This window comes from Squalius cephalus (assembly GCF_949319135.1).
Source record: "Squalius cephalus genome assembly, chromosome: 7".
Lineage (NCBI taxonomy): Eukaryota > Metazoa > Chordata > Actinopteri > Cypriniformes > Leuciscidae > Squalius > Squalius cephalus.
This window is the reverse complement of record NC_137128.1, coordinates 26,755,080-26,776,147: the sequence shown is the minus strand read 5'-3', so window position 1 is coordinate 26,776,147 and position 21,068 is coordinate 26,755,080. Positions and strand designations below refer to the sequence as shown.

The 21,068-nt window shown below is 37.7% G+C and overlaps 2 protein-coding genes across 3 annotated transcripts; one reads left to right on the top strand and one right to left on the bottom strand.

Moving 5' to 3' along the window:
- The first annotated feature begins 249 nt into the window (after positions 1-249).
- Positions 250-13,474, top strand: hltf (helicase-like transcription factor). 2 transcript variants are annotated; one of them, XM_079875644.1, is made up of 25 exons: positions 250-450; positions 623-736; positions 901-1,058; positions 4,250-4,416; positions 4,578-4,711; positions 4,825-4,907; positions 5,789-5,860; positions 5,956-6,147; positions 6,227-6,301; positions 6,452-6,500; positions 6,635-6,751; positions 7,241-7,288; positions 7,394-7,489; positions 7,581-7,672; positions 7,755-7,898; positions 8,835-8,973; positions 9,082-9,217; positions 9,298-9,477; positions 9,563-9,675; positions 9,876-10,057; positions 10,145-10,264; positions 10,987-11,099; positions 11,207-11,387; positions 11,538-11,618; positions 12,999-13,474. In XM_079875644.1, exons 2-25 carry the CDS (start codon positions 667-669, stop codon positions 13,143-13,145), a joined length of 2,889 nt encoding a protein of 962 aa, XP_079731770.1. In that variant the 5' UTR covers positions 250-450; positions 623-666; the 3' UTR covers positions 13,146-13,474. The 2 variants fall into 2 exon arrangements, with proteins under 2 accessions (XP_079731770.1, XP_079731771.1); XM_079875645.1 differs by having other exon boundaries at positions 372-450; positions 665-736.
- gyg1a (glycogenin 1a) lies at positions 13,279-21,051 on the bottom strand. Its single transcript, XM_079875647.1, has 7 exons — positions 20,915-21,051; positions 18,963-19,098; positions 18,657-18,831; positions 18,412-18,574; positions 16,688-16,814; positions 15,836-16,055; positions 13,279-14,250 (listed from the first exon to the last, which is right to left on the bottom strand). The coding sequence occupies exons 1-7, from the start codon at positions 20,919-20,921 to the stop codon at positions 14,083-14,085; spliced, it is 996 nt and encodes a 331-aa protein (XP_079731773.1). The 5' UTR covers positions 20,922-21,051; the 3' UTR covers positions 13,279-14,082.
- Positions 21,052-21,068: the final 17 nt, after the last annotated feature.

Here is a 21,068-nt window from a genome sequence, read left to right as displayed (position 1 = left end):
GCTACAAAGTCTGTTACTTTTCCAGAGTAACCACAGTAACAAAAATATGTTGTGGCTCTTTTACGAGAATCATGTTTTTTTATTATTATTATTAATCAGATTTTTTTATTTATTTTTTAGACATGATGATGATGAAATCTTATTTTGTTTGATTAAAACGCCTAAAGCATTAATATATTCAAAAGATTTGTAGTGACGACATTCGGTAGTCTTTGCTGGTTGGTTCACGTGACAGTGACGTGAAAGTCTGAATCTGGCGCCGGAAATAAGCGTACAGTTTCAAAACACTCGCGCCACTGACAGGCGTACCTGAAACCTCAACTTGTTGTCAACAAATGACGAGTGAACTACAATAAACCCCTATAAGTACTGAAATATTCATCGCTCATGTAGAATTTGGATCAGTTTACATACAGCAATCCTTTATCGTACTGGAGTCTTGATCGGGAGGTGAGTGTGGCCTGCAGCTGAACGAGAGCGTGTTCGCTTGTTATGAACCATTAATTCTAGTTGGATTAATTAGTTTATTTTTTATATCACTATCAAGTGTCATTATATGCAATTCAATGTCTTTACATTTGCTTTATTGCACATTCGAATGGCGCTTTGTTTTTCTGGTTAGGACCTGACTCAGTGACGTGTCGTGTTTGTGTTGTGATCGCAGACATGCAGTCATCAAACAAATCAACAAGTGCTCACCCTCACAACCCCTCGACCAGCGCCTCGCCGCGATACGGTGACAAACAGCAGATGTCAAATACATTTGTGAAATTAATATGATTAATAATGGTCCCTAGCAAACTATAGTCTAAACTAAAACCTGGTATATCTCCTCCGAATGTGTTGAATCAATTGTTGTCACGCCCAACATTAATTATAATGCCTGTCATCCAACACCAGCTTTTATAGATTTCATGGATGTTGGTGGCACAGTGACCATATCCCAAGAAATTGCAAATCTAACAGAAGATGGAGGGCAGGACCTGGAGGCAGAGGAGAGTGTTCAGATTGGATCAATTCAAGGCTCAGTTGTTGGTCTGCGCTACTACACTGGAATGGTAGGGATCTTCACGTATATATATGGGTCAATGACGTGACGCCGAGGCAGGGGCGTGTCTAGAAGGGGGGCACGGGGTGGCACCGGCCCCCCCTGGAATATGATTGGCCCCCCCTGGTGCCCCCCCAACATCATTGGGCTAGATTTACTGTCAACATGACAATGCCCAACGCCATCAGAGCGCTGTCAATCACTGCTTGATTTGCGATTCGCAAAGCAGAATCTCTGGTCCGCGTTTTTCAAACAGGAGTCAGGAGAGAGACACCTCGACATGTCACTGTTTATGGTATACACACTCAATTACAGTATATTATATTGTTAATTTCGTTGACGAAAAATGTTCGCCATTATTTTCGTCAACGACATTTTTTCACAGACGAACACGAGACGATAACTATATCAAAAACAGTTTTAAATGACGACAACTATGACGAAAATGTATTGACATTTTCGTCAACGAATAAAAAATAGACGAAAATGTCCCCAATCGTCCCTCCCTAACATTTTCGTCTATTTTTTCGCCAGTCAGAACTGATTTGCGTTTGTGGTAGTTGCGCACATTTGAATAACGTGCTGATCTACCCAGCGGCACACGAGTTGGAATGCGCTTGATGCTGCATGTCTCACAAATCGTTCAAAAATGTAAACGTCTGGGAGAAAGAGAAAGGCAGACATATGGACAGATCTGAATAAGAGTGACGACGCGAAAGAGAGCTTTATTCGGTATGTTTTTCTGTGCGAACACACACACACGCAACCCGAAGAGTGCAGCCCTGCACATAGACAGCTAAGCGCGCTGCGCGCAAAGGACTGAATTGAGCTCTCTTTCGCGTCTGAATGGACAAATACACACAACATGTCCGTTTTTGAGAGTATTTGAGAGTTTCGACGTAAACACAGTCGGTTATGTCTTTACAGAACGTACAGTTGTGAGAATATCGGATGTGCATTAGCAGTGCAATTGGATCTGCACACTCGGTCTTAAAGTGACAGTGCGTAATAAACCTAATGCCTTCTGTACACTTAATATTGTTCAAACAACAAAATAAAAAGAGAAAAGCATTCACTGCTCTTTAATAATAGCTTTAATAAAGATTAATTATATTTAATTCATACAAATAAATATATCTGCTTGAAAGAATAAACAATGATGTATGTAAGTAAAGACTGCCTAAACATTAATTGAAAAAAAAAAAGACTGTTCTACTTTAGGAGAAGTTTTTCCAGTGGAATTTTCTGATTTCCCATGGGCCCCCCCCTCACTGGTTCTTGGTCCCCCCTGTGCCCCCCCATTTATAAAATCCTGGAATCGCCCCTGCACCGAGGGTCTTTTTTTTTGTCCAAAGGCCTTAAAGGGATAGTTAACCCAAAAATGAAAATTCTGTCAGTAATTACTCACCCTCATGTTGTTCCAACCCCGTAAGACCTTCGTTCATCTTCGGAACACAAATTAAGATATTTTTGATTAAATCTGAGAGCTGAATCACTCCTCCATAGGCTTCTAAGGGACTGAAACTTGCTGGCCCAGAAAATGTAGTAAAGACATCGTTAATATAGTCCAAGTGACTCCAGTGGCTCAATCTTAAGTTTATAAAGCGACGAGAATACTTTTTGTGTGCAAAAACAAACAAAAATAACGACTTTATTCCACTTTTCATTTCCTTCTCTCTGGGCCTCGGGTCTTTTCACGTAGTGTTTAAGCGTAGCGCTTCTGTGTTGAAAAAACAAATATATAACATCCAAAGTATGTAAGGTAGTACAACTTGATCTCTTTTACTGAATCCAAAAGGTTTTAATTATATTTTACTACATATAAAGGTATTTTAAAGATTTTGAAGTGTCAAAAGGTCATTCGGTAAAACCGATATAGTAAATATTTAAATGGAATAATATTGTTTTTAATAACTAAAGGAACTACAATAATACAAATATAAAGCAGATAAGGCTCTCTTTTTTACATTTCCCCTTTTCTCCTTTCCCTGTGCAATGTTTTACTTGAATATGTTGGAGTGTTTAGAGTAGTCCAATAAATGATTACATTTATGAGATCAGTGATAATTTTTTTTAAAATATTTCTTCTGTGGTACACACTATATACTATCTCAACATCAATGTCAAATCAGTTTTTAACTTTCAAATCAGTGGTTAAACCGAATGACTTTTTTGGTGACATTTTTTCCATCTTGTAAAAAATGACAAAAAAACAGTGTTAATTGATTGTACAAACCACAAAATCTAATTGTTAACACCTAGGTAAACTAAAAAAATGATTTCAAATATAGTTATATCTCCGTTCTATTTTTTTACACTTTTAAAAACCTTATTCGTCAATGACCTATATATATATATATATATATATATATATATATATATATATATATATATATATATATATATATATATATATATATATATATATATATTAGGGCTGTGAAAAGATTAATCGCGATTAATCGCATCCAAAATAACAGTTTGTGTTTACATAATAAATGTGTGTGTACTGTGTATCATTATTTTGTATATATATATACACACCTTGCATGTATATATTTAAGAAAAATGTGTTATTTATATATACAAATATTAATATTTATATATAATATAAATTATATTTAAATATATACAGTATATACATGCAAATATTTCTTAAATAAATACATGCATGTGTGTGTATTTATATATACAAAATAATTATACTCCGTACACACACATTTATTATGTAAACACAAACTTTTATTTTGGATGCGATTAATCGCGATTAATCTTTTCACAGCCCTAATATATATATATATATATACACACACACATATTTGTGTGTGTGTGTGTGTGTGCCTACATAGGGTTTCTAAGTGCATTGCTACTGGACTGTATTCCACATTTAACTCATCAGAAAAAGCATTTTCCTGTTGCTGTTTAATACTAACATAATATACAAGAATGCAGTATTATTTACTGCAGTACAACATAGTTGTATATCTTCGCCATGAACTGTATTTTCCCGCCATCTGTACCCGCGTAATTCCTCTGCCGCCCTTATCACCTGACAGGAACAGGTAATCTCACACCTGTTCCACCACACAGTGTGTATTGCCCTCTAGTGGTTTTATTATTCAAAATACAGAATAATTCTATTAGGTTCATTCAATCTCGTTTAATAACAGGAATATTGTGTGATTGTGACGTATGATGTAGGTCAATAAAGGAGAGATGGTGTCTTTGGTGAGAGAGCCACAGAATCCCTATGACCGAAATGCAGTGATGGTTGCCAATGTGTATGGCAGTCAGGTGGGGCACATCAAGAAAGAGCTGGCAGCTCCAATGGCCTACATTATGGACAACAACTTGGCAAGGGTGGAAGGGTACTGTAGTTTCTTCTTTTCTAAAAAATATTTTTGAAGTAATTTGTATTAAATATGCAACTGATTTATTTTATTGCAAATTGATTTCTTTTATTGCAAATTGATTTCTTTTATTGCAAATTGATTGCAACAGATCTCTTTTGTGTTTGATCTCTTAATAGGGTTGTGCCCTTTGGGAATACTAATAAATTCACAATGCCTGTGATCCTCACGTTCTGGGGCAAAGAGGAGAAGCGAGAAGCTGTGCATAATCTGATGACACGCTATGGTTTCAGACTTGGCTCTGACTTGAAAGGTTTTTTTTTTTTTACTGACAGTGTATTGATGCCATTATTTATTCACTACTTAATGTTCTTTGGTGAATACATAATGCTTATATGATTGACATTATTTTTCTTATTCTCTTAGGAGGTGCTACCCAAACATCTTTGCGTAGAGATCTGCATGGGTTGTCCTCAAAAATATCTGCCATTCCTTTGACTGTAGAAGAGGTACATTTCGTCAAGTCACCTTTATTTATATAGCGCTTTGTACAATACAGTTTGTTTTGTAAAAAGATACAATACAGCTTTACAGTGATAACAGGAAAATTATGCAACAAAGTTTGTTTCGGTTGTACAGCAGCTCTAGAAGAAAATAGTGTCATTGTCCAGTTTAAGTAAGTTCAGTGTTGATTCATTTCTGTTGTAAATATCATTAGTTATTAATTTAGCTCATTATACAGCCACTCTAGATAAAACAGTGATGTCATTGTCCAGCTCAGTTCAGTTATAATACAGTGGTGTCAATGCAGGCAGATGAATAATAATGTTGAATATTAAGTGTCCGTTTTACAGATGTTGGCTATAAGATGTCAAAATAAATTATTATTATTTGTCTAGTATGCTTTAGTATGTTAAAATCTAGATCAGTGGTTCTTAACTTTTTTTGTTGTTGTTGTTTTTTTTTTTTACAGCAAACACAGTACTAACAAAAATGTCTGTATAATCAAACATAAAAAAATATTACATTTTTAAAAAAATAAATAAATTAAAAATAACCATAATTATTCTTATTACAAGTTTATTTAATGTAGTATGTATCATACTTTTTTCAATGCATAATTTAGTTTTATCAGGTGCACACCTGTTAATGCCACAATATGGGAAGCTTTTTGTCTTTCCTTTTAATAGGCAATAAGTCTGTTTATTGTTCTGTTTTAGCCATACCCATTTATATGGTTAGTTGCATTTAGTATTCATTTAGCATTATTTATTATTATTTTAGCATGCCGTTTATGACCAAACAGTGCTGAGAACCACCATAAACCAAACCAAGTTTGTTTAACTTCAATGAAATGGCTAATAATTACATTTTTGTTACATCATATCAGCTGAAAAATGCCTTTGACAAGCTCTTTGATGATTTGATGGAGGATAAAACCAGAGAAATGGAGCCAGCAGAGGTGAGCACAGATTGAAAGAACACAGCTGTTCTTTTTACCGTCAATCTCATCCATCAGTCACTTACAGATGTCTCTGTTAATGTCTGTCCGTACAGGCAGTGTTCACTCCTCTACTCCCACATCAAAAGCAGGCGCTCTCATGGATGACCTCTCGTGAAAACAGCAACGATCTGCCCCCGTTCTGGGAGGAGAAGAATGGCCTTTACTTTAACGTTCTCACTAACTTTGCAGTGAAGGAGAGGCCTGAGAAAGTGCTTGGTGGGATTTTGGCTGATGACATGGGGCTGGTGAGATGATCTTAGACTTGTTCTTTTAGTGCTCAATATAAGCCCTACTAGTGCTCAGAACTTGTATGCTGTGTTTCAGGGCAAAACCCTCACCACCATTGCCTTGATAGTCTCTAATTTCCACAATGGGAAACCCCTGCCACTGGAACAATGTGTAAGACGCAGATAAAATTTCTTTAACAAATAAAGCATGTGTGTGTAAATGAGGTTTTGTTGATATAATGAATTTAACTGATTACTGTGACCTTGCATGTATTTGCAGCCAGAATTTAATTATGAACATATCAAAAATGCAACTTTTCAGGAAGGATCATCCATGCCTTCTGCTACCAGAAAGAAAGCAGCCTTAAAAGGTAAAAAAAAAAAAGTCACATGTTTTTAAAACAAATTTGTAAAACTGCAATCCATTCTGAAGTGAAGAAGTTACATTTGTTGTAGAATACTGACACACAGATACACACATTTTATATATATTTTTTATTTACAGAGAAAAGTGGAGACCCTGAAGAGTCAGGGGAACCAGTGGGGTCGTCTCCATTGAAAAGACTGCATGCTAACAGTGCCACTGCTGACACCATTGATGAAGATGCACCTCAGAAGAAAGGTTAGTTTCTCTTAAGTCCTGATGCATGTACAAATGTCTGTGGTTGGTGAGATTATATATTTATACTTGGACAGATATATTTTTGAAAGAAGTCTCTTATGCTCACCAAGCATCCATTTATTTGATTAGAAATACAGTAAAACAGAAATATTGTGAAATATTACTACAATTTCAAATATTAAATATAATTTAAAATGTAATTTATTTCCGTGATAGCAAAGCTGTCCACTCCAGTCTTCAGTGTCACATGATGAATGAAATCATTCTAATATGCTTTTGTTTTTTTGTTTTTTAAAACAATGTAAGAGTCTTTGTCAATTTAATGCATCTTTGCTTCATTCTTTCCAAAAAAGAAATCTTGCTGACACCAAATTGTTAAACAGTAGTGTGTCACTTTGCATAAAAGTGTTTGCCAAATACATAAACGTAAATGTTAATAATAATGGTTGATTTTTTTTTTTGTATTACACTTATTTGTGTTTCTTATAGCAAAAACCACAAAGAAAGCTGCTAAAAAGTCTGCCAACACCAAGAAAGGTATGCTTGCTTCCTGTCCTTTATTTTTCATGAAACTGAAAGGCAGATTTGTTAGATATATTTTCAGTGTCAATTAACTTTGTTCTCACTCACTCTAATACACAGGAGCAGTTCTGCTGGATGATGTGGACTTTGCTGCCGCTCTGGAGTGCACTTCCTCACAGGCTGTGCCAGCAAAAAAGAGTGCGAAGAAGAGTTCTGGTGGGTGTAACATTAATGACCATTTTTTCCGTTTGTTTATTATGGAATGAGAGAATTTTACAGGAATCAATCTGCTTTGTGTGGGTTGTAGGCACTGGTAAGGGCCCATCTGGAGCTGGTGGGGGGTCAGGGGCCAGAGCCACTTTGATTTTATGTCCCCTGTCTGTCCTTAGCAACTGGCTGGTGAGTGTTGAAAATCTGTTTTTATGAAAAATTTAAAATATTGAACTCACTTTGCTCTCATTTGTGCTTCATATGCATGCAGGACCAGTTTGAGCAACATATTCGAGCTGATGTCACATTAAAAGTGTACCTGTACTACGGTCCTGAGCGCAGCCGATCTGTTGGCCTTCTGTCTGGGCAAGATGTGGTTCTCACAACATACAGTGTGCTTTCATCTGATTTTGGGGTGGGTGGATTTAAAACACAGTCCTGCTGTTCTTGCTGCTTAGACATTGTCATTACATGACGCTGCTGAGCCATGCTGGAGGTCACTAAGTTAGATGGTATTTACATTGTGTAAATAGTGCAAAGAAAATATTTTTTATTGTGTGAAATAGTAGTTAGATGCTAAGTTTAATAGAATTAGATGCTACTTAGTGCAAATAGTGGCGGATGCTATTTACACCTCGGTATTGTATTGTAGGACACTATAAAATGGTATGCAGTAATAACATATTCAGTGTATATTTATTAAAATCATTATGTCCTTCCATATTGGATCTGCTCTTCAGAAAAAGTGTCCTTGAAGTTCTAGAAAGAGAGCCATGGTAACAATATGGGCTGCACTCTGGTCAAAATATACCCGTCTGTCCGATCAACATGAGGACACCACATCCAATTTTATTTATAAGCCTATTAAATACATGTTAAACACTTTATTCCTACTATTGAATACAAATTAGGCACTTTATTTCCACTTTTTAAATATTTTTATATATGTTTTATTTAAAACAAACGTGCTGATTGGGACTGGAATTTATTCCCGCATAGCAGCAGAGTATGCTGCCCGTCATAAATCAAAGCACGTGACAGACAGTGGTCGTCAGAGAACACCTGAAAGGTGACAGAATGAACGATACTCGTCTGTTTTTGCAGTACACAAGCAGCGGCCAGTGTGAAAGCACAATGCTCTGCATATGCACAGCTTCTGTGCTGCCTCCGCATTTAGTGTGAAGTGGCCGTTACTCTTCACGACACTGTCCCAGTTACTGGCTTCATTTCCTTTGTAATTTTGTGTGGCTAAACTAAACACTAGTTGGTGGAGTTCGTGTAAATAGCCCCTGTCAACAGGACTGGTGTAAGTAGACACTCTAAAAAAAATGAACTTTGACCCTGCCTGCAGAATAAAGCCAGTAGTCCTCTGCACAAAGTGAACTGGCTGAGGGTGGTGCTGGATGAAGGTCACGTCATCAGAAACCCTAGTGCTCTTCAGAGCAAAGCTGTGCTGGGGCTCCAGTCAGAGCGCAGGTGGATCCTGTCTGGTGCGTTCATTTGGGTTACCTCATCACCTGTGAATATCATCAAAAGGACAGATCATTAATCTTAATGCCTATGAAGTCCACGTCAATCATGCGTATTTTTACCCTCAGGAACTCCCATTCAGAACTCCCTGAAGGATCTGTACATGCTGCTGTCCTTTTTGAAGCTGAAGCCTTTTGATGTGAAGGAGTGGTGGAACAGAATCATTCAGAGACCTGTGACCATGGGCGACAGATTTGGACTGAAGTATGTTAATAGCTGTGTCCCAAATCACACTTTCAGTGCATTGAATTTAATGAACTTCTCTATCGTATAACTGTTATCAGGAACTTGCAAGCGCTGGTGAAGGGCATCACACTGAGGCGCACCAAGACCAGTAAAGTGGCTGGGCGCGCGCTGGTGCAGTTACCCGAACGGAGAGTGTTTGTGCAGCATGTGACTCTCTCTGAGGAGGAGAGGGAGGAGTATGAACAGGTCAAGAGGGAGGGCAGGAACATCGTCGGCAGGTGGGCACACTTTTGCTACAGATTTAAAGAGCATCAATATTACATAGGTTTAAAGTCCGATAACAGAAACCATTTGTCTTTACAGGTATTTCCAAGAAGGAACGGTCATGACGAACTATGCCGACGTGCTGGCCATCCTGGTCCGTCTGAGGCAGTGCTGCTGTCACCCCAGTCTTGTGGGCAAATACACAGTGGCAGGTATAAATTAGAGTTTAGACAGTCGCTGATTACATTCAATTAAATATCATTAAATTAAAATAAATTACACTTAATAAATAAAACATACCTTACATTAAAATTAATTTAAAGCTTTAACTACAATGCCGCAGCACCCTAATCATTCGTGTTGTGAAGAATCAGTTGTCTTTCGGGGAACAAATGTTTTGGATGTGTGTTAGGTGATCTTGGGACCCCCGGTGAGCTGCGGGAGCGCCTCATCAATAAGATCACATTGGTGCTGAACTCTGGCTCAGACGAAGAGTGCGCCATCTGTCTAGACTCCCTGCGGCAGCCTGTCATCACCTACTGCGCTCATGTGTACTGCAGGCCCTGCATCTGTGAGGTCATCCGCTCGGAGAAGGTTAGCATTACTTCAGCATCTCAGAGGTTTGCTGAAGTCTCCTTTATTGGATGTTATTTCTGCGTACTGATTGTTCCTGTCTCTCAGGAGCAGGCCAAATGTCCCCTGTGTCGTGCTCAGATCAAGACTAAAGAACTGGTGGAGTATCCTGGAGAGGAAGTGGAGGCTCGATCAGCAACTGGGGAGAATTGGCAATCAAGTTCCAAAGTAACCTTAACATTTATGCATCTTAGGCTGTTTTGGTCAATCTGAAATTGGATGTAGCTCAAAGGGGACTTTACAATTGTGTTTGTTGATATATAGTTGACTTGCTACTAAAGCCCTAAGTATACTTCGGCCGTCCGCGGACATCCCAATTTTTGTGTATGTGTGAGTGACTTGAGCACTTGAAAACAAAGTCCACTACGCATCTTTCAATGCTCACGGCCAAAGGAATATACTTTAAAAGTCTCGCGCACTACTGTTTTCAAATAATTCATATAAATGTACCAAATCAGCATATTAGAATGATTTCTGAAGGATCATGTGACACTGAAGATGGGAAATTCAGCTTTGCCATCACAGGAATAAATGAAATTTTACTACATATTCAAATAGAAAACAGTTCACAATATTACTCTTAATTTTATTTTTGATCTAATAAACAGCTTTGGTGAACATAAGACTTATTTTTAAAAAAAAATCTTACCCATCCCAAACTTTTGAACAGTAGTGTAATAATTTCATATAGATTCAGTGGACAAACAATGGGCATCATTTAGCTTTTTTGGTTAAATATAAATAAATAAGAAGGGAAAATGCTTCAGAAAGGCACACAAAATCACTGTCCTGAGCAAACATTTACACTTAAGTTTCTTCAGCGATTAAAGAGTCTTTTGTGTTGGTCGTATGAGCAGCCATGTTTGAATAAAGTGCTTTTCCTTATGCAGGTTGATGCTTTGATGAGCAACCTGTTGAAGCTTCGCAATGAAGACCCCACTGTGAAGAGTCTTGTGGTCTCTCAGTTTACCAGGTTTCTGGATGTTTTAGAGCTTCCCTTGAGGTACAGTTTTCATTCCTGAGGCTACTAAAAACTAGACTGTACTACATACTGGAAAAAAATAGGTAGCCATTAGTGGTTTAGTGTGCTGACGCTGCTGCTGTCTGCAGAGAATATGGATTCTCTTTCACTCGCCTGGATGGCTCGATGAATCAGAAGAACCGAGCAAAGGCCATTCAGGACTTTCAAGACTCCTCTCCAGGAAGCCCCACCATCATGTTACTGTCACTCAAAGCTGGAGGAGTTGGGCTTAATCTAACCGCTGCTTCCCACGTCTTTCTGATGGATCCTGTGAGTTGAAATCCCCAGGATAGTGTCAGCCACTAGGTGGCAGTGATGTCATGGTTTGATTCCGCATCAATGGATCTATAATGGGGAATGAATAGAGGCTTACACACTCAAAGAGCTCATTTGTTTATCTTTATTGTACTGTTTGTTCAGGCCTGGAATCCTGCAGCAGAAGACCAGTGTGTTGACAGATGTCATAGATTGGGCCAGAGCAGAGATGTGGTGATCACTAAGGTACAGTCTATGGTTTGTGCCATGGCAAGCACACAGAGGAATGTTAGCGACTGATCCCAGTTGCTATTATTGCACGCCTGACGTTTTTCTCAGTGGTAACAGACAGTGCCGACAAATGCAACAACATGATGAACACAATATCCTTATTAGTTCATAACGTTGAGGCTAACAATGAGGGCTTCAGATTGACTACAATGGTCACAATTTTGCTTTATAAAAAAACTAAAACAATCAAGAATTAAAAAAATTGTTTTACAGTTGGAGTAAAACATGTATATTGTCATTTCTCTCCCACTCCAAACCTGTATGACTGACTTTCTTCTGCAGAACACAAAAGATGATATTTTGAAGAATGTTGGTAACCAAACAGTTTTGCAGACCATTGACTTCCATTGTATAGATGAAAGAAAAAAGAAAAGAAAGAACACCAGAGACATTTGTCATAAGTCGTAAGTCATACAGGTTTGTAATGACATGAGGGCAAGTAAACATTTTGGTGTGAACAATCCCGGTTATCCTTTTTTTTTTTTTTTTTAACAGTACTTGTACTTACAGTTGACTTATCTAAGAAAGCACTGGTAATATAAGGTAACGACACAGGTTAAGGTTAGGTTCAGGATTAGAACCTAGTTATTGTAATTGCTATAATAAGTACATAGTATGTACATGTGGAACAGTCTAAAGTGCAACCACGGTCCCTTTAAGCATGTTCTTTTTTTGTTGCACATACTAATAGACACAGTGAGTGGTCAAGCCTGATTAGACTCATGAACCGGTTCCTTAAATTACTAAAAGATTCCCAAAATTTTTTCAAGTGAGTTAGTAGCTTGAATCAGACCATTCTCTCAATTGATTATTTTGTTAATGACATTGAACAGTTATTTTTCAGTTATACAAGATTCAAAATGAACCAAGAACCATAAACCAGTTTGTGAGACTAGTGTAATTGTCATTAAATAATTGACTGATATTCATTGGTGTGTAATATGACAGTAAGTAAAATCCACATTCACAACAGAGGTCTGTTGTAATAAAATAAAAAAATCAAGTATCGTCTAGAATTCTGAGGCCAAATTGTAAGTTTGGATTGACAAAAGCTGAGTGACATTTTGAAAATAATCTACATTCCACTTTCAATCAGACACTAATAAAGTGTGACATTTACTTGGTACATTAGGACTATTAGACTGACAGCATCAACTTAAAACAAATTTATACTAAAAACAACTTGATAAATTTCTAGTTTACATAAACTAGAATGATTATCCAGCTATTAGGTTTATATTAGGTAATCAGTGTTTGAGTGTGCTTTGAAAGGTCAAGAAAGTAAAAAAAAAATTGATAAATGAAACAACTTTTGTTGTCTTCTGTTGTGTTTAGTTTATTGTGAAAGACTCCGTGGAGGAGAACATGGTGAAGATTCAGAAGAAGAAGCAGGAGCTTGTGGAGAAAGCTTTCGGAGGGAAAAACACACAGAACCTTAAACAGGCACGGATAGATGAGATCCGAACCCTCATGGAGATTTAGTTTTACCTAAACTTTACTGATGTCTGTTCATTTCAGATTATTTACTTTATTAAAAACAGCACTTTCTTTACTCTTTTGCAAATTGTTCGGTAGGGTTGTTTTACCCAAATTCACTTTATCTACACAATGTCTGTATGGTTGTTCCAACAATTTATTGCAATAAACACTTAGCAGTCTTTTTGTGCATAAACTGGTTTTAACCACAGTAAATAGGGAATTGTTACTAGTTCTTTATTTCAGGTGTTACAGGTGGGGGCAGAGTTACAGGAAAGTTACAAACTAGTTATCAACAGCTACAGCATTTACAGTAGTAACTAGGTGTAGCAAAACTCTTGTATCTTTTCCCTGCTACAGGGAGTGACTGCACAGTAGACAAGAGCGGAGTGACATTGGTTCATACAATAAGAGTTGAAGTGTATCGGAGCCAGTAATGACGATTTAAGCGAGTTGGCAGCACACAATGTGTCTTGTAAACAATATCATTGCAAAGGCGGTCATTAGATGATTAAAATTGAATTTGGAGTGGTGTTTAGCATATCTGGGATGCTGAAGTCACTGACAAGGTTTAGTATCGTTTTGTTTGCTGTTCGTTTCTCTTTTCCAACAAATGTTTCTGATCTTCACAAACACATGAAGGGCAAAAGAAAGCTGTAAAACCTGAAAGGTGTAAGACTATTTATATTATAGGATTTTGGATCTTGGTCAGTGAGATCAGAAACAATGCCTGAATTGTGTCACGTCTCCTCTGGAAATGAGGCAAGTGACATACTGACTCATTCGAATGTGACACAATCATACTGTGTAAGAGATTGAGTAGTTGAGCTGCATAGATGATCTGGACAGGTATAAAAATCATAGGAGGTTTTTTTTTTTAATGTTATTTCATGTCCTGTACAAAGTACAAAACTAGATCTGATGATCTCTTCCTAAGCGCCTTTCACTTTAGGAAAGAATCTAGCCTTTTCTCTATGTTGTCAAAAGAGTCCAGTCCCATGTAGTCAGCTTGGCCCTGTTCCCACTTCTGTTTCCGCTCCTGAGACGACATCTGAGGTGGAGGGGGATGATGGGATATGTGCATCTCAGCCACATCATCGTGAATATCACCCTGAGGGGGGGAAAAGAAAGCAAAAATCACAAACAATAAAGTAAATAAATTAAAAAATGTCTAAAGGCTATAAAATAACCTTATCAGTAACATTATAACAGATTTAATAACTTTCTTAGAAATATATGGCAGTGGCACTACTGATCAAACAACAAACTCAGTAGAACAAATCAGATGATGTTAAAATATAATTAGCATAACAATTCTGCATAAAAAATGGATTACTTCATTATTTCTTTCCTGCACAGTAGGAGAAAGCAAATGTAGTGAAGTGAAACTACATAAGGTGTTTAGAGTTAGAAGTTTAAAGCTAAAAAGAAAAAAATAATTTTTTAAAAGCGCATTCTTGGTCTCAGGATGCATTCACATTTACTGTTTGTCAAATGTTCACAGGCAAAATCAAATATTTGGATAGGAATTCATGCAATCAGGAATTTCTCACAAGGAAAAAGAGATTTCCCCACTCAGAATTTGCAACGCGTTTCTGTTGGTCATGTGAATTAACGATGTTGACCAACAGAAAGCAACGTTTAAAAGAAATTGTCTCTCAGTGTATAAATGTAAATGTAAATGTACTTTATTTATATAGCACCTTACATCAGCCGATAGGTGAACCAAGGTGCTTTACAACAGATTAAACAACAATTTAAAACAACACACCGAAAAACCAGTACAGTAATAAATGAAGAAATAAAAAGTAAAGAAAAAATAGAATAAAGATAAATATAAAATATAAAAGTGCCACCACACTACTGGGTACTAAAAGCCATTTTGAAAAGATACGTTTTAAGTCTTGATTTAAAAAGGCCCAGGTCAGTAACGATACGCATCTCACTGGGGAGCTTATTCCAGAGCTTAGGTCCAGAAACTGAAAAAGCACGGTCTCCCCAGTGTTTAAGTTTTGACCTGGGCACTTCCAACATGAGTTGATTGGACGACCTCAAAGTCCTTCCGCAATTCCGAATGGTCAGCATGTCTGATATGTAAGATGGGGCGAGGCCGTTAAGAGCTTTAAAAACAAACAATACAATTTTATAGTGAATTCTAAAATGTACCGGGAGCCAATGGAGGGAATAAAGAATCGGAGTTATGTGCTCTCGTTTTTTAGTGCTCGTTAACAAACGGGCAGCTGCATTTTGGACAAGTTGAAGACGGCCAACAGAGGACTGGGAGACACCAGTATACAGTGCATTGCAGTAGTCCAGTCTAGAGCTTATTAGAGCGTGAATAGCCTTCTCAAGGTCATGCCGGTTTAAAAAGGATTTTACCTTTGCTAAAAGGCGCAGTTGAAAAAAGCTCAACTTGACAACGTTGTCAATCTGTTTGTTGAATTTAAAAGAACTATCAAAAATCACTCCTAAGTTCTTCACTGTCTGAGACTAACTATAAAGTTAGTCTCTTTATAATCTTATAAAAATGTAATAAGCAGCATTCATTCACGTATACAATCCAATCAATTCCAAATGGATATAAATTAATTCCATTATTAATTCCATTTCTTTTTTTTCACATTTTAAAAATCACAATACTGGCCAAAAACTGTCTATACAATGATCATTGTGCCAGTCTCAGCAGTGGAGCTTACCTCTGTGCATCCGGAAAGGAAGAGCTGGTCACCATATTCCTCCTTCATGAGGGGCAATACTGAAGAACAGAAAAGCTCCCACCATTGCATCAAGTAGTTGGGGTGCATGTCAGAAGCATCCTGGGACTGTCCCTTTATTTTTTTGCTTGTGGTGTCATAACTGTAATCCCATGGTTTGACTTTGCCAAGGAAATGAACAACTTTGGCATCACGGCCGTATCTAAGGGAATAAGGAATGATCAGATCGCAACCGGCAAAATGACAAGGATTCGGAAATCCCAAACTCCAGCCAACCGGAAGTGCTAAAGAGGGACCTGCCAGTTATAATACACATTTGTTCAACGCACTAATTTAATGTTCCTAAAAATTGCCTCCTAAACTTATTTTAATAAAGCCAAATGTTAGTCATGGGTTTGTGGCATATAGGTACAAACTGTGCATTTAAATTTGATCCTAATGGGAGCCTGACTAACCAGATAACAGAATGTGTTGCTAGTGGAAAAAAGATCATGTAACAAACTATTCAAAATGACATTTCGGCTCTGTGTATAGACCCTAAAATAGCCCCACTATTTTTGGAGGGCAGAATGTATTTGGAGGAAGTTGAAGTGCAAGGCCAGGAACAGAAAGGATTTCTGGTGCTGTGTTTCAATGTTGCTGTGTGATTGGGTTTTAATTTGACCATGGCACCGGCTAATTACAAATACTTAACATCTGCAAGCAATCCTAACATTCATAAAATAAAAATCGAGAACAAATGAAGGCAACATGCGAATAACTAATTTAACCCATCTGCTCGAACACCAACTTCCAAAACCCTTAGAGAATTCTAGCATGTTAAATCTCACTCACTGCTTGAATGCTGGGAGATAGGTGTAGATGGCGATGCTGCTGAGGTTGTAGATGAAAGGAAGGTGTTTTGAAATGTCTGCCGTGGCCCAATCACTGAAGAAGCTGTTGAGAACACCCTGATCCCCACCTGATGAAAACAAGACAAACAAAACGAATAAGGAATAGCACAGTCCTCAAGTTTACGCAACGGTTTAGGCGCTCCACTGTGAAAAATATGAAAAAATATTTACAGAATGTTGTAATATTCCCCAAATAGATGAAGCAATTAGAAGATTGCTTCAAGAGACACTTGCTTTGCTGTTTGCTTAACCTTGTTACTTGGTTTCTCAACGGGCATGTCAGCAAAGAAAAGTGACCTCAGTCCTGCTGACCTCAGATTATTAGTGAACATGAGACTCATGTTACATATGAAAAGCACATGATGTCCTATACATGACTATGACTGAGAACATGTCATTCCAAACTCTTATAACTTTCATTTCTCTGCAAAACACAATTTTCTTTTACATTTTTAATGAAACCTTAAAGAATCCATATGAATTGAGTGGTTTAATCCAAGTCTACTGACAAGACCACTTTATATAATGAACAGATTTAACTAAGGTTTTTATTTACATGTAAAAATTGATCAATGCACATAAAATATGATAAACAGAAGCTCAAGCATGCTTGCTTGGATTAAACTGCTCGATTCATACCTTTTTCCCCTTTTACAATCTCTTCATGAACTTTTTGAAGCATCAAAAGTTTCAGTTACATGGACTTTCAATGGCGAGACAATTCTCTCATGGTTCATTAAAAACCATCCTCATTTGTGTTTCAAAGACAAATGAAAGTTATATGGGTTTGGAACAACATTAGGGTGAGTAAATGACAAATTTCTTTTTTTAGGTGAACTTATCTCTGAAAATATGAGTTCTGATGAGGAGCCATAGGCTGTTAGGCACTGTTACTGGGACTAATCAATCACACTACAAGAACCCTCTGAGTCTGTATGTTGTGCTATATATACATAGAGAGATAAAAACATGATGCAATTGTGTTTTTAAAAGCAGAGTGACTGAGATAAAACAGAAATATGATAGCCTCCAAGACCTTCAAAACAGAGGCCTGCTGATAACTTCTGAGGCTCATTTCTTTGTTCAAGATTAGGTCTCTAAATAAAGAGCAAACCATTAATTTGGGTTAGACATCAAAGCACAGAAACATTAACGAAGTGACAAATACAGCATCTTCAATAGTTTGCCACATAAATGCACTGGGATTGAGGTTTATCAGGTATATCATGATATATCATGTAATCCGGTATAAACTCTGAGGGTTCCTGAGAGTCAAAAGTGATTTCACAAAGGTCTAGTAGGAGTCTCTCATATAAGAGGCCTTTGTTTACTTCACCTGAGGGAGTTATTCCTAAACTCGGTGTGGGATGGAGTGGTGCACCCAAAAAAAGAAAAATCACAGAGCCACCTTGTGTTCAGCCTACATGACTGATAAAGAACTCAGTCATTGCCATGTTGAGCTCAAGTTTGCACAACTTTCACAGACCAAGGTTTAAATATCGTATAGCCTACAAGTTGTGCTGGAGGAGTGGGACCATTTTTTTCAAATGAATTCCTAAATATATGGTAAAGATTATTTTACAAACCTCAATTTAAGTCCAGGAATATTAAAACACCCCCATAGCTTCTTCAATAAATATAACAAGACTAAAGAGCGTCACTCACCATCAAAGCTGCCACTCTCTGAGCAGGCGGTGAGAAGCTTCCCATACGTCTCATTGGAGGGCCGGAAGACGAACACGCCAGAGTTGAAGCAATCAGGCCAGCCGGGATCAGGTGCAGCAGAGAGCTCCTCTCTCTCAAATAACTCATCTATGTTAGACAAAACCTGGCGACAAGAGGGAACACGGTTTAAAAAAACCCTCAAAGACATGAAAACATCACTACCAGCACTGAGAGGCAGCACTCACTAGAGTATCTGCATCCATAAACACGCATTTGGAGTATTCTGTAAGAGTCCAGCAGTGAAGCTTGGTGAAGGTGACGCCCAGGTCAGGCCTCTTCATCATGGCCAAGTGTGCAGTGTCCCCACTGTCCAGCACATCCACCAGCCTGACCTCATCATAGACTTTACGAAGCACTGCTCTGAAATGTAGCACACAGAGCACAAAGTGAGGTTGACTGATCTATAGATAACACTCTGCACTGTGGACAAAGCAAAGCAGTTGAAAACCCATTTACTTGTGCTGTGCTAAAAAACACAGCAAACACTCTACCTGGAGGGTTCTGAGACATGGGGGCCAATCATGGCCACTAGTTTCCTCGATGTGTTGTGGTTCCTCAAGGACTTGCCAAGTACCAATGCTCCTTTGGCATAGTTGTCAGTTGTAGCAAGGGTGACAAAAGCCTGGTCTGCATTAAACAAAAACACAATCATTGCCATCACTTACGCATTCTCGTATGTAATTTCTTTATATTGCATATAAAAAAATAGCCATTATCAACCTTATTTTAAAACTAAAGAGTGGGCGCAGCCATTTTTAACTTGGAAGTGTCTGACAAAGGAAGCCTGGCAAATTAATTTGTCTTAACTGTACAAAACGGTCTGTTATGCTGTTTAATGCAAACTGGTATTTGTTATATTATTTATTATCATAATCATAGTAGCCTAAATAGTTTTACCATTTACTGTGCTTTGTTATTCTTTGTGTTACTTAAAGTCGACATGAAACGGAATTTGCGATTCTTTTCCTCATTATTGTGACATATCTGTACTGAAGCTAGTTTCTGCCTCGGAATAAAACTAATAAAAAAAAAAAAAAAAAAAAAAATTATATATATATATATATATATATATATATATAGACTTTTTCATCTCACAATTCTCAGCATTTTTCCGCTCGCGATTCTGACTTTTTGCACTCACTCATTTTACTGACTTTTCTCAGAATTGTGAGTCAGATAAACTCGCAAATGCAAGTTATATAAACTCAAATTCTGAGGGGAAAAAAAAGTGTATATTTCGCATTTATGGGGGGAAAAGTCAGAAAGTCGCAAAATACCTTTTTAATATTTTTTTTTTATTCAGTGGCAGAAACAAGCTTATATGTCCGAATGAAACGGTTTCTCGAACAAGAACATTTTTTTTTTAGAGTGAGACTTCAATTTATCCAATTGATTGGATCGTTGTACGTTAGTTTGCTAATGCAGTGTTCTCATGACAGGTCGTCCCGCCCTCGAGCCAGTGAACACCAGAGGAGAGGAAAGGAGAGAGGAAAGTTATTTTGATTAAAGATTACAAGGGTAACTTATGTGAATTAAATAATGACGTGCATTGATAAATTATGTATAAATGTCGCAGTACGCCATAAAAAAATTTTTTTAAAAAGACTTCCATTTTGATTTAATTTCAACCTTAATGAATCGGAAGTCCTGCACTGAAAAAGGTGAATACAACAGTTAGTTAAAATCCTTTGATTGGCCAAGCGTCATTGATCCAAGAGGGATGATATAGCACTGGGACTTTGTTTTTAAAGAACTCGATTTTTTCAGACCAGCTTATGTGAGGATGAAAGTCACAGCGTACATGTTTTTATGACTTCCATCACTAGAAACCACAAAACCCGGAGTGGAGCTAGAAGATAACAGGACGTTTTGAGCGGAGGTGGAATTATTATGTTGCGTCGCTGCACTCGTTTTGTATTTTGAACAGATGGCCAATGAATGACTATTGCACAACAACAAGTTAATGTTAGCGTTAATTTAAAGACAATTTATGCACTAGCGCACGTTATATAAACTGATTCCAATACATCCGAGCGAGGGAAAACGCTCTTTTAGCACCGTATTCGCTGTGTGATCGATAGCCTACTCTGTGTACGGTCATACTGAACTCACCCGGGATAGAAGTGACAAACTAACGGCAGCTCTTCCTGCATGACAGGCCAACGGCTGCACGCATACTGCGTACGAGAGGCGACTAGGCCATTTACGCAACATAGCAGACACTAAACTGTTTACATCGGCAAATATTACAGGACAACGCAGTCTACTCAATCCTGAAATGAAATGTAACGTTAAGCTCTAATATCCAACGAGTCCTGCGACCTCAGAAGCAGCGCGTGGTTAGGACTGCATGCCCAAACCGCTTTTAACTTGCGCAAACACAACTGTAATTTACTTCATTTTACCGGCATTGACGATATGTGACGTCCATAATGTTGCCTACCTGCCATGACTCATGTAACAGCTAGACCGAACCGGATGCAAGTCCACTGTTAGAAACGCTGGGAGAGAAGCAGTAGACTACGTGTCTGACAGAGGATTTATACTAGTGACATGACTTTACATGGTCACATGACCCCTGACAACAGACACGCCCC

Coding starts and splice junctions, on each gene's coding strand:
- hltf (XM_079875644.1), top strand. CDS start 667: ATGCAGTCATCAAACAAATCAACAAGTGCTCACCCTCACAACCCCTCG. Junction 6,302..6,451: donor CCCTGCCACTGGAACAATGT/GTAAGACGCAGA, acceptor GCAACTTTTCAG/GAAGGATCATCCATGCCTTC. Junction 10,265..10,986: donor ATTGGCAATCAAGTTCCAAA/GTAACCTTAACA, acceptor TTCCTTATGCAG/GTTGATGCTTTGATGAGCAA.
- gyg1a (XM_079875647.1), bottom strand. Junction 18,832..18,962: donor CATGTCTCAGAACCCTCCAG/GTAGAGTGTTTG, acceptor GCTACATTTCAG/AGCAGTGCTTCGTAAAGTCT. Junction 18,575..18,656: donor TTATGGATGCAGATACTCTA/GTGAGTGCTGCC, acceptor TCTTGTCGCCAG/GTTTTGTCTAACATAGATGA.